Source organism: Canis lupus, chromosome 27 (assembly GCF_003254725.2).
Source record: "Canis lupus dingo isolate Sandy chromosome 27, ASM325472v2, whole genome shotgun sequence".
NCBI lineage: Eukaryota > Metazoa > Chordata > Mammalia > Carnivora > Canidae > Canis > Canis lupus.
Window position 1 is genome coordinate 25,297,841 of NC_064269.1, and position 13,984 is coordinate 25,311,824.

General features: G+C 38.9%; 1 protein-coding gene across 9 annotated transcripts in view; it reads left to right on the top strand.

Annotated features, from left to right (window-relative positions):
* The first annotated feature begins 6,354 nt into the window (after nucleotides 1–6,354).
* The window catches only part of ABCC9 (ATP binding cassette subfamily C member 9), a 152,806-nt gene continuing 145,176 nt past the window's right edge, over nucleotides 6,355–13,984 (top strand). For 2 of the 9 annotated variants that reach the window (XM_049102224.1, XM_049102231.1), the window contains exons 1-4: nucleotides 6,363–6,594; nucleotides 7,738–7,852; nucleotides 10,455–10,515; nucleotides 11,825–11,986. In XM_049102224.1, coding sequence (XP_048958181.1) covers nucleotides 11,845–11,986 — 142 coding nt within the window. In that variant the 5' untranslated portion in view covers nucleotides 6,363–6,594; nucleotides 7,738–7,852; nucleotides 10,455–10,515; nucleotides 11,825–11,844. Of the gene's footprint in view, nucleotides 6,595–6,965; nucleotides 7,381–7,737; nucleotides 7,853–10,454; nucleotides 10,516–11,824; nucleotides 11,987–13,984 lie in introns of those variants that run through there. The other 7 variants (XM_049102228.1, XM_049102229.1, XM_049102226.1 and 4 more) reach the window with 7 other exon arrangements.

Consider the following 13,984-nt stretch of genomic DNA (forward strand, 5'->3'; position numbering starts at 1 on the left):
GAGTGCAAAGCCTGATGCAGGGCTTGATCTCAGGACCCTGAGATCATGACCTGAGCTGACACCAAGAGTTGGAAGCCCAATCAACTGCACCACCCTGATGCCCTTAAATAATGTCATTTAGAATAGCATTAAAATGATAAAATAAAATTTTGGGGTAGATTCAATGAACCATGTGCAAGACATACACAGTAAAGCTAAAAATATGTCTGAGAAGTAGAAGACTTAGATAAATAGATATATTGTGTTCCTGGGTTGAAAGACTCACTGTTGTTAAGACACAAATTCTCTCCAAACCTATCTATAGGTTCAACACAACTAAAATAAAATTCTCATCAGAATTTTATAGAGATTTTCAAGCTAATTTTAAAATTCATATAGAAAGAAAAATAAAAAGAAACAAAAATTAACAAAAATAATCAAACTTGAAAATGAAGAACAAATTTAGAGAACTTATCATGCCTGATTTCAAGATGTTCTATAAAGCTACAGTATAAAACAGAGTAGTAATGGCAAAAGGATACACATATGGGGCAATGGAACAGAACAGAAAGTCTGAGAGGAAATGTCTATTTGTTCAAATGATTTTAGACAAAGGTGACAAAGTAATTCAGTGGAAGAAAAGAACTATTTTTTTTTTAGCAACTTACTTTATACATAAAAAAATGAACTTCAACTTCTATCTCAAACCATACACAAAAAGAAACCCCAAATAGACCATAGACCCAAACACAAAAGCTAACTCTATTTTGTATTTCTAGAAGAGGATGTAAGAGAAAATATTTATGACTTCAAAGTAGATAAAGATTTCTTAGAGAAGAAAGTCAAAGCACTATTAAATAAATAAAAATTGATAACTAGACTTGATCAAAATTAAAACATTTAAAAAATACCATTAAGAAAATGCAAAGGTAAAAAAAAAAAAAAGAAAATGCAAAGGTAAGCCAAAAAATATTGACACATATAGCTGACAAATGACATATTTAGAATATACAGGTAGTCCCTGACTTACAATGCTTTGACTTGTGATTTTTTAATTTTATGATGGTGCAAAAGGGATATGCATTCAGTAGAAACTGAACTTTGAATTTTAAATTTTGATCTCCTGGGTTAGCAATATGCTGTATGATACTCTCTTGGGATGCTGGGCATTGGGAACAAGGCATAGTTCCCAGTCAGCCATAAACCATGAACATAAACAACCAATCCAGTTAAAACCATTCTGTACCCATCCAACCATTCTGTTTTTCACTTTCAGTACAATATTCAATAAATTACATAAGATATTCAACACTTTATTATAAAAGGGGTTTTTGTGCTAGATGACTTGCCAGTTGTAGGCTAACGTAAGGGTTCTGATCATGTTTAAAGCAGGATAGGCTGGCTATGATGCTTGGTAGGTTAGGCGTAATAAATACATTTTTAACTTATGATATTTTCAGTTTACAATGGGCTTATCAGGCCATAATTCCAGTGTAAGCTAAGGCAGGTCTGTAGGTGAATTGTAACTACAATTCAATAAGAAGTTAAACAATCTAATTAAAAGTTTGAACACACTTCATAAAAGAAGTGCACTGGTTTTCTATGTGGCATAACATATTTCTACAAATGTAAGAGGCTTATAACAATACCTATTTATTGTCTCATATTTCTATAGAGCAGAAGTCCAGGTGGGCTCAATAGGGAGCTTTGCTTTGGTTCTCTCAAGCCAGATAAAAATGTTGGCCTAACTGGGCACTTATTTGGAGACTCAGGAGGAATTCACTTCTGAGCTCATTCAGGCTGTTTGGCAGAATTTAGTTTCTCATGGTTGTAGAAATGAAATCCCCATTTTCTTGCTGTTTGTTGGCTGGGAGACTGTGCTCATTTTCTAGAGGCCACTCTCAGGTTCTCACCTTATGGTTATTTTACCTGACCAAGGAGAACCTCCCTCACACCAATCCTTCTCATTCTTCAGATCTAACTTTCTCTTCTACCACTAGCCTGAGAAAACTTTCTGCTTTAAAGAGCTCAGGTGATTAAATTAGGGTCTCCTGTATTATCTGTCTACTTTAAAGTCAACTGATTATTGACCCTAATTACATGTGCAAAATCCCTCTTGCCAAGTAACATAACATAATCACGAGTGTAACACCAGGAGCAAAGGTCATCAAAGCTATTTTAGAATTATGTCCACCACATAAAGATGTGTGAATCAACAGGCCCATGAAGATATATGCCCCAAATCATTAGTCACAAGAGAGAGACAAATTAAAACCACAATCAGGAACCTGTCCGTACCCAGTAGAAGAATTAAAATTAAGTACTGGCAAGACAGTGGAAGAACTGAAACTCTCATACTTTTCTGAAAGGCATGAAGGTTTCAATTTCTTTGGAGAACATTTTGGCAATTTCTGTAAAGTTATACATGTAATTACCATATGACCCAGCAAATTCACCACTTGTTACAGGTATGAAATCCATATTTATAAAACTTTCATTGAAGATTTATACATCATTATCAAAAACTGGAAATAACGCAAATATATATATAATCCAATATATATACATACATCCAACATGGATAAATCTCAAAAATATTATGCTTAACCAAAAAAGTCAGACACAAGAGAATATATACTGTATGACATTTATATGACATTTCTGAATAGGCAAAATGAATCTGTAGTGATGGACCTCAGATCAGTGATTACGGTAGGTGAGTGATGGTAAGATTGGTCATAGGCACAAGAAAACTTCCTGGGAGATACAAATATCCTATTATCTTTTAGAGGTCATGGTTATATCAAAATATTTAAAAGGTTACATGTATAGTGGATTGTTTTTATTTTATGAAAATTATACGTAAAGTTGATTTAAAAAATATAATGACCTATTTCTAATGAAAACAATGATGTTGACTTCTTTTATTATTTAATATCATTCTGGATTTGGAGTTGATAAAGTTAGAATACAAATAAGCTAGAAGTATTTGCAAGTGGGAAGTAAGTTGTCTTAGTTTGGTTTGCTGTAACAAATTATCTGGGCAGTAATTTGTTGACTGAGTGGCTTTAACAACAAGCATTTATCTGTCACAGTTCTGGAGGCTGGGAAGTCTAACATCAAGGTACCAACGAATTTGGATGTTGGTGAGGGCCTCTGTCTGGTTTACAGATATCTATCTTCTCCCTGTCCTCACTGCAGAGAACAGAGAGAGCAAACTCTAGTCTCTTTCCCTTCATATAAGGACACTAATCCCATCATGACCTCATCTAACTATAATTACCTCCCAAAGGCCCTACCATTGCACTTGTGGTTAGTTTTAACATGTGAGGTTTGAGGGGAACACAAACATGCACTCTATAATATAAATGTAACACTATTTGCAGATAAAATTATATTTTTTGGACAGTCAGGGTAACATGGTAAAACAATTTTGAAATTGTTGAGAAAGCTTAGGAAAATGGCTATATATAAGGTAAATACATAATCAGAAAATGTAAATACCTAGTATATTCTTAACAGTAGTACAAAATACGAAAACAAAAATATAGAATTTGTATGATTGATCACAACAAGAAATGTACAGACCTATATAAATTTGATAGTAAGATAAAAAGAAGGCTTAAGTAAATGGGAAACCATGTTTCAGGGCAGAAAGAACACTAAAAATATTACTTCTTTGTAAATTACTTCTAAATTTAATGAGATGCCAATAAAATGCCCAACAGAGAATAGCTAAGAGAATTCTGAAAAGAGTAAAAAGGAGACTAGCCTTCCTAGAGTTAAAATATACTTTAAAGCTATAATAATCAAATTTAACTGATTATAGTAATATAGTAAAAAAAAATAACTGTACAAAAGATCCATTAAATGGGGTGCCTGAAAAGCTCAGTTGGTTAAGCATCCAACTCTTGATTTTAGCTCAGGTCATGATCTCAGGGTCCTGAGATGGACCATGAGATGGACCCCACAATGGGCTCTGCACTGAGCATAAAGCCTGCCTAAGATTCTCTCTTCCTCTCTCTCTACCCCCCTCCCTTCACTTCCCCCCACTCTCTCTTCCTCTCTCTCCTCTTAAAAAAAAAAAAAATCCATTAAACAGAATAGGTAGTCCAGAAACAAATCTTATTATAAAATAATAAGTATACCACATAGATTGTATTACACATGAGGGCAGAAGAAAAAGATTATTCAGTACATGGTGTTGGTGTAACAAAATATTAACTTCTCATCCCGTAGCATATGCCAAAATAAATTCTAGAACAGAATAAAAAATAAAAAACCCTATAAACAAATACACATAAAGGTTAGTATTTATTAACCAAAGCGTTAGAATACAGTGCTCTAGTCAAAGACACCAAATTTGCCTAAGTAAATTTTCTTTTGGAAGAAAGCACTAGGAGGGCAGAGACCCTAGAGGTGTGACTCATCACTAACCTCTGTGACCTAGAAGATCTAGCACTATGTGTGGTCTAATTATTCTTTATAGGATGTTTTTATTTTTATTTTTTTGTAAAAGCAGCACCACTGTCGTTTTCTTAAATGACAAACTAGAAAAATATTTGTCATGTATATGTAAAGATTCATATCCTCTTATTAAAAGTTCATGCAAACTACAAGAAACTTCGTTAAGACCCATTAGGTGGATGCAGATATGGACAAAATATTCACAAAAAAGATAAATGAACATATGAAAAAATAATACGAATAACAAAGGATTGCTTGTTATCTGTCAAATTATAGGATTTTTAAAAAATAAATATGAATATTCAATGCTGGTTTGGGTGTAAGTGTAATAGGTCATCTCATTCAGTTTGGGAGAAGTTAACAGAAACTTTTTAGAGAAGTAATTTTGCATTCTATATCCACAGCCCTAAAGATACTACTTTTGACCCTGTACTTATTTTTTCAGAAAATGTACCTTAAGTAAGTTATCTGCTGCAAAGAAAGAAGAAACTTTATTTTAAAAGTTCATCATAGGATTAAATATGGTAGTGAAAAATCAGCAGCTATAGATCCAACAGTAGGAAAATGGATTTTAAATGATGATGGCCACACAATGCATTATGTAGCCAATTAAATGACTTCTATAAAGATCTTAAAATCCCATCAGAAGATAATTGTTTTTAAAAGATACTGTGAGGAGACAAATTATTTTGTGATTGCCAACAGTATTAAATATACATAGAAAAAATAGTAATGATGGCATACATATTAGCTTTTATGGAAAGGGTAGGCATTCAGCATTTTAAAGGGATTATTTCATTAGCCCTCACATCAAGACTATGAAGCCATATCTATCTATCTATCATCATATTATTTTTCCCACTGAACAGGTGAGGAAATTAATACATGGAGAGATTAAGTAAATCTGCCCAAGTGTTTGAGCTAAGTGAGGTAGCAGAGCTTGATAGCCGGTTAGCTCTTGCATCCTTGCTTTTTTACTACCGTTAAAACGTAACGAAATGTTTCCAGTTCTGCAAGTGTGGAGGCCCACTGGTCTCCCTCATACTTTTCAATAATTTCCAAAGTTTCTACAGTAAGCATGACTTTTAATCACTATAAAAATCATCTAAATAATAGGAATATATATATATATATTTTGTAATTTTAACTTTTTATTTTTTTAAGATTTATTTATTTATGATATATATAGAGAGAAACAGAGAGTGGAGGAGGGAGTAGCAGGCTCCATGCCGGGAGCCCAACGCGGAGCCCAACGCGGAGCCCAACGCGGAGCCCAACGCGGAGCCCAACGCCGGACTCGATTCCGGGACTCCAGGATCCCGCCCTGGGCCAAACGCGGAGCCCAACGCGGGACTCGATCCCGGGACTCGATCCCGGGACTCGATCCCGGGACTCCAGGATCCCGCCCTGGGCCAAAGGCAGGCGCTAAACCGCTAGGCCACCCAGGGATCCCCTATTTATTTATTTATTTTTCAATGCTAAAGTCAACCTGATTTTCTGTCGCGACACTCAGGTGTGTGTCCGGGGATTGCCTGCACCCCCTGCGTCCAGGTGTCTCTCCGCGGCCCCGCGGGGGAGCCCAGGACCCCCTTCCGGGGGATCACGGGGTCTCCCCGGGTTCCACCCCGGTACCCGGACCCGGTTCTCGAAGCCCGCTTTCTGTGTGCGCCTGCGTCGTGACAAACAGCTCCGGGGGGCAGCTGGCGAGCTTTGACGCGCCGCGGGACGGGAGGCTCCGGGACCCTCCCAGACGTCGCCCCGCCAGGCCCCGCCGACCTCTAGCGGCCGCGGGTCCCAGCTTCGCTCGCGGGCGGAGGCCCGGCGCTCCCGCGGGAAATCCCCGGGGCGCGCGGGGCGGGGCGGGGCGGGGCGGGGCGGGGGGGTCGGCCTCAGCCCCCCCAGGTCGCCGAGGCCGGGAGGCCGCGGGGCCCCGGGGCGCAGGTCCGGGGACCGGCTCCGCGTCCCCGCCCTGGGCGGTCGCGCGGACCCGGGAGGCAGCAGCCCGCCTGCCCACCTTCCTGGAGCCGAGCGGGACCGATGCTGAAAGCCAGGATCGTTCCAAGCTGAGCGAGCCCGGCCCCTGAGAAAATCGAGTGTTAATTCAAGAAAGGGTTGCCTGGGGCCAAAGTTTACGGCTTGGGTGCTGGGGTGAGTGTGCTTTAAACACGTTATGCCCTTGAGAAAGAATTCTCTCCGGTGGGGAGCGAGCGTGGGTGGGGGTGGGGTGGGGGCCGGAGCCCCACTCCCCACTCTCGGGGAGCGAGGGCAAGCGCGGCCACCGGCCGGAGGAGCCCCCGAGGTTTCGGGGCTGCTGGGGCGAGTGCTCGACGGGAGCCCGCCTCGCGCCCCGTGCAGCCTGCCCGCGGGGTGCTCTGCCTGGAGGCAGCCCTATACATTTCCCAGGTCCGCTTGGTGGGGTGGGGTGGGGGTAGGGGTGGGGGTGGGGGTGGGGGGGCGACGACCTCCCCAGGTCCGCTTCCTTTTGTGGTTGGTAAAAGGGCGCCTATAGAACCTGGGGGGGGGGGGGAGTTTTTACAAGTGCAAGTGAGTGGGTACCTTGCGTGTTTTGACGTCTGAAAACCTGACTCCAGAGCAGCATTATATGCATTGCAAGTTTCGGAGTCGGATGAAGTTTGGGGGACGCGTATTCCCTCGGGTTTGCAAAAGCTTTGCATCGCGCGCCCCAGGACGGAGAGCGGGGCCGAGCGGGGGTGGGGAGGGTCCCGGTCCCGGTCCCAGTCCCAGGCGCTGCGGCGCTCGGGGCTCGTGCCCAGTTTCCTGCCTCGGAGTTCTCGGGTCCGCCCCGGCTCACAGCAGCTTGTGCAATTTAGAAACCCGATAGGAGGCAGCAGCTGATCTCCCACCACCCTAAAAATAATCCGCTCCGGCGCCCTGCGTGCTTCGGCTAGGGGAGGAAAACTGCCTTCGGAGTAAGTGAGTCCGTCTTTTTTTTTTTTTTTTTTTTAACATAAATAGGATTTAAACATCACTAAGAGTTCCTGTAAAGTGTGCATTTCGGTAACCAAGAGGCGCCCGCGCAGTCTCGCAGCGCTGCCTTCGGGGTCGCTATTCCTAGGATGAAGGCTCCGGGGCCCCAGCCCGAGGAGAGGGCGTGGGGATCAGGTTTCCAGCTTTACTTAGCGGAACTCAGCCGGCTCTTGCTTTTAAAACCGGCCGGGAATCGTGCAAGGAGTGAAATTACTGATTTTTTTTTTTCTCTTAAACGGGCTCCTGTATTGTTCATGAAGTCGTTTTCTATCTGCTTGATTTTTGTGACTCTTGACTTTTTAGGAGTTCTGCGTCTGAGTTGGAAATTTACACTTAAGACAGTGTAGTAAGCCGGTGTTTTGAAGGTAGTGCAAGTGCACGAGTAGGGGTCTGAAGCAGCATCATACGACCGCCCAAGGTATTTATTTTTTGCTTGTTTGTTCAATTTACGATTAAAAACAATATCCCACTGTCGTGTCTGAATCTTATCTGTTGAGTGCCTTGTCCTTGAGTGTGCGATAGAACTTCAACCGGTGCTTTGAGATCAGGCGCTAAATCAGAAGTCAGTGGTCAGTTTTGCTAGTGACTTTCCTACTTGGATCTGTCATTCAGAGAGAGACAGACAGACAGGTAGACAGACATCTTTTGTTTCATATTTTGGGAGTCATAGGCTGAATGAAAGATTTCAAAGAAGTTACTCCATTTGTTTCTTAAGTGACCGATTCCTGAAAATGCCCTAGATCATGGTAATGCCCTAAATTCTTTACAATGTCATGTTTCCCTCTCACATGTAGTTAATCTGCAAATAACTAAAGAGTGAGTTACTTTGTCTGGAAGCATGAAAGGTTTTTTCTTTTTTTATTGCTTTTAGCATGTTTTCCTCAGGTGCTTCCAGCATGTTAAAGTTCTCTGAGGTAGCTACTCTGTTAGAACTGACACTTTCTCTGGATGAGCAGGAAAGAGTGTTCGTTTTTAACTTTAGTCATCAACTAAATCTAAATTTTATGATGCCTAAGGGTGTGGAACTTCACATCATGCATTTCGAAGAGTGAGAATACTGAGGATGCGATTCTTGCCAGGAAATCATAGGTCTGGTCATCAAGGAGTTTTTTCCTTCTATGTTTTCTGCTTTGCAGACCATCCCTGTAATCAGAGTTTCACTTTTGACATTTGTCTTTAAGTTTCATTCAGTCAAGTTCTTCAACTCTGTCTGCTGTTATAAACACTTGAACATTTTCAGTAGGTTTATGTTTGTGGGGAGAAAAGTGTCATGTCTTCCCATCTGGCCTCTTTTCTCTCTCCTCCGTCTTCCTGGATACTCAGGGCCTCTGTCAGTGCTTAGATGAACTAGACAGCTCCAGAAGAGGCAGGGGTGTCACGTGACAGAGTGACGTGACAGAGTTTAGCCAGCAAGAGCAGTGAGCAGTACTGTTCCCAAAACGTCCCTAACTTAATCATAGTTCAGAGAGGGGAAACCCTGAATGACAACAGATTTAAAAATTAATTCAGGGTCCTGATTGAATAAAATGCCTTTCGTTAACATGATAACCATCAACATATCTACAAGTTCACTCCTTCCCTCTTTTTGCCCACTGTTGTAAGATGGGCTGACTGTTAGAATGTGCCACATGTGTACTGGATGTTGGAGAAAGAAGCTAAGGGTCAGAGGGAAAAGGATGGAGGTTGGGGAGACAGAGACAAAAATAGAAGAGAGAGGTGGTGAGAGGTAGTGAATAGGTTGGGAGCCCCAGGGCATATCTTAGAGATAGTGGTAGAAGGAAGAAATTCTGAAGCTTTCACTTTATTCATCTGAAGTGTATACCTTAGTGTGATTATATCACTTATATTTCCCTGTCTAGTAGATCATAACCTTTACATTATACCAAAACTATTGGATTAGTGTAGTCCGATTTATGCGGCCTAAGACCACAGCTACTATTGGTCACGTACATTCTTAGATTCCTAGTGCCTAGCACATGGTCAGCATCAACAAGTATTTTTAGAGTTAACGAATGGCCTAGAATCCCAGATAATCAGGTACATGGCTAGAAATGTTCTTTGACTTTCTCAGGTTGCTGTAGTTCTCTGCTATTTTCTTTCCACCACTATATGCGTTTATCCAACATTTACTTGATTGGTAGGTTTGAGGATTGCTTAAATATACCAGGTAGGCAATGCTTATTATAGCTAATGAAGTATATGTTTTACAAATTCAGATATTACTTTAGTATTTGGCTCAATGACAGTGATTAAATATCAGTATTTATAAATGTGGCCAATTGAAATATTATAATTTCAGATAAAATTATAAAACTGGCAAAAGTAAAAATTATTTTCTGGTCCATTCTAGGAAACAGTTTACACATGTCTTTCAATAAGTGTGGACTCAAGTTTCTTTTTGTCATTTCTTCTTAATAAAAGAGATAGTCTAAAAAAGTGAAAGAAAAGAAATAGTCTTCGAAGTTTCATTACTATCTGTTATTTTTCAGCTTCTGGGGTTCCCCCCCATTTGTTTTCCTGATGTACATTTCTGTACAAGGTTAAGGTGTACAGCATGATGGTTTAATTTAGTATTGTGAAATGATTACCACTGTAGGTTTAGTTAAGATCTATCACCGTAGCTACAGTATATAATACAAAATTCCACTTTACTGTTATTTTAAAAATCTCAAGCCCTTTTAAATTATTTTATGAGGCTGGGAGGCTTAATAGCTGCTAAGAATTTGCCAAGCATATACCCTCATCTTGAGTTTTTTTAATATAATTTTTTAAATTAGAAAAGGTCTCAACTAGAGATCATATCAATGATGTTCAATAAAAGGGCTTACCAGAAACAATATGTGAAAGGAATTCAAAATAAGAATTAAAAAAAAAAGAATTTATATACTGTAAACACAGGCTTTTAAACTAGTTCTATTCATAGAATGCTTTATAAAACTTCTGCTTGAAATTTGGTTTCTCCGATAGCTTAACTACTGTTGCCAATCTTTTCTGTGTAACACTCTTTGGTTTCTTCCTAGGGAACAATATTGTTCATGACCATTGCTAAATCATTTCTCAATGAAAGGGAAGAGAGAAAAGGTACTACTTTACTTATTTATATCTTTGCCAACCTTTCATAATCCAATTCAGAATCCAGTGTGACATAAATGTGGAAAAGAAACAAAGTCCAATGAGGTTAAAAATCTTAACCTGCTACTTCTTTTAATGACAATAGATGAGATGTTATTTAAAAATAGGTTGGAGGCTGCATGATGCAGTGGGAGAAACAGTTTAAGTCAGACACATGCGTGTAGATCACCGCTACTCTACTGGTTGGCAAGTTACTGAGGCTCTTCTGTAAAACACAAATAACTAACATTGCATGGTTGTCCTAAAGACAAAGTGCCCAGAATTTGGGAGGTGGTAAATAAATTGGAGGAATTATAAAAGAATTTTTCAGAAGGCTTAAAACTCTTCAGAATTTCACAGTGGTATTTTGATGGAGCAGATTCCTTGCTCCTGTATCACCTGTTTTGGTGCAGCAACAGGAGGAATTCATTTAAAATGTGAGTAGCAGTGTGTCATTCCTCTGATCAAATCACCCCTCAAAGAGTCCACTTCATTGAGTAGAAGCCCAAGTCACAACAATGGCTAGCAAAACCCTGGGATACCTTGTCCTCAGTTTCCTCTCTAAATTTGTCTACTTCTCCTCTACTATAATATTGGTTTCCAGTTAAAAGACTTTTTTCTTGCTTCAAAACTTGATTAGAGTACATTTCATGTAAGAATGTTCTCTGATTGTGGGACGTGATTTCATTAATTGAGTTATTTTTCTCAAGCACTTGATTTTATATCTGAAGCACTTGATTTTAATATTCTTCAGAGAAAGGCTGACTTCTGTTTGCTGCCACATTGGTTTCATATATTAGTATTCCTTTGTATAGTTAATGAAAAGTGGTGGTAAATTTTGTCCAGTTTAAGCAGTTTACTAATTCATTTTCAGTGAGAAAAGATGAGCAAGGATTTGATATTACACTATTTTGTGGTATCAGTTAGTGGTTTCACTTATTCTTTCTTTTTCTTGATATATCACCGTTTTTGTTCTGTGAAATCATTTGAGTCACACACACACTTCTTTAAGGTACCATCATTGGTAGATATTAATAATTATATATTTTCCAAATTAAAATAAAATATTTTTCTCTGAAAAAAAAAGATTGAAAGGAAGTGATTTATAGAATGTATAAGGGCTTTATAAGAAACTCTCAAATGACTTTGGCATACAGTTTCATTTCCTCAATTGCAGAAATAAAAGGGGTTAATTTTATAATAACACCTCCTTCTTAGGGCTATGATTTTATGAAAGGGAATTTAATGAGAGGCTCTTTCTTTTTTCTCTTCCTTTTAGAGTAAGCCATATAAGAAGAAATGAGCCTTTCATTCTGTGGTAACAACATTTCTTCATATGATATCTTTGATGGTGTGTTACAAAATCCCTGCTTTGTGGATGCCCTCAACCTGGTCCCTCATGTCTTCCTGTTGTTTATTACTTTTCCAATATTGTTTATTGGTAAGTAATCTATTCTCCTATATATCCTCACCTAATATTTCTTTTAATATTCTTATTAAAAGAATAGTTCCTTTAATATTCTTATTATTTCTTAAGAAATAATGTTCTTTTACCAATTACATGAAAACTGATATGTAAATCTGTGAGAAAAGAACAAGCCAGTTTTCTGTGCTTCTCAATTATTTATGTTCTTGGCATATGACATTCTGTAGATAAAATAGAAGTCATATGTCTTCTTAGAAGTGGACTCCAAGTAGCAGCAGCAGTTTTTTGGAAGGAGGGAAAGAGAGTTATGTGGGATAGACTGAAGTCTTTGTTGAGATTGCTTTGTGTTAGTGAAGAGAATGAAAAATGAGTAAAACACAGTATTGCCTGGGATATTCACTGGAACTATCCAGTGAAACAGATGTATCAAACTCAAGAGAAAAATGACTATCCCGCATTGTAAGCTCATTTGCAGGTACATCTTGGGCATTAACTTGCTAGAACAACTAATTCTTCGGGCCAGTGGGAAAGATTGCATGGAAAGTGACATTTTGGGGGAGCTGAGGACATAGAGCGTGCGAGTAGAAGTAGGAGTAGTAAGGGTGCATTCCAGTTTGAAAGAATACTTACGCAAACTATTTGGAAAAGAGCTAAAAAAATACAATTTTCCTTATTATTTTACAGTTTACAAATCCAGTTATTTAGATTATTGATATATAACTTATTAGCTTCCCTGAAACAATCAAAATAGACCTCTTAACTTAGAAATTTTTTAAAAATAGAAGTGCCTGGGTGGCTCAGTCGGTTAAACAACTGCCTTTGGCTCAAGTCATGATCTCAGGGTCCTGGAATAGAGTACCTTCTCAGGCTCCCTGCTCAGCAAAGGAGTCTGCTTCTTCCTCTCCCTCTGCTCCTCCTCTTGTTCATGTGTGCATGCTTTCTCTCTCAAATAAATAAAATCTTTAAAAAATTTTAAAAATACGTTTCACATGTGAAAATGACAGACTAATCTAAACATCTATTGAGCCTATCACCACTCATCTTAAGGAATCTAATGGTAAGAATATGAGTGAATCCCTCTGTGTACTATTTCCTGAGCCCGTTACTCTTCCAATATCCTGTTACTATCTCTTCAAAAAAAGGTAACCATCATATGAATTTGGTGTTTAATTTTGCTTATAAAAATAAATTTGCTCATAAAAGTGAATGAGAAAGCTATCAGATTAATTTTCTTAAGAAAACTAGCATATTTTAATGATCTGCTTTGAAAGAAGGTTTGAAGTTTTTAAAAATTATTTGAGAGAGAGAGAAAGAGTGAGAGAGAGAGAGAGAGAGAGAGAGCATAAGCAGGGAGGAGGGGTACAGAGAGAAGTAGACTCCCTCCTGAGCAGAGAGCCCAATGTGGGACTCGATTCCAGGATCCTGGGATCATGACTCAAGCTGAAGTCAGACGCTTAATGGTCTGAGCCACCGAGGTGCCCTGAAAGGTTTAAAAATAATTTGTATGCTTTTATTTCTTCATGTAACAAATATTAATCGAGAGACTGCTATGTACCTGGCATTATAACAGTCAAAAATTTTCTGTTATATGATATATCATATCATGTAGAGGCCAATGAAACTCTTAGCACATAGTTTTTCATTTTAAATATATAGACGTTAAATATAACTGTACCAGAGTGGCCATGTATAGAAACATGAGTTGTTGTTTATGTGGTTGATATTATTTGTAGGATATTAACAATGCCCTTTGGCCAAAAGGAGACCATACTTTTTTATTGCAGTTTGACAGTTAATAATTCATTTTGACATTCATCTAACTTCTTGAGGGCAATTACTGTGATAGTTTGTTTGTATCACTAGCATCGAACACAGGCTGACAAAAGGGTATTTGAATCAAGTGGAATTGGTGTGAACATTGCAAAGGGGAATGGTGGAGAAAAATGCAGACTGTTATCTATAACATTGGCTACTTAAATTAGCGAGATTGTGATTAAATCTCAAAGAAGTATC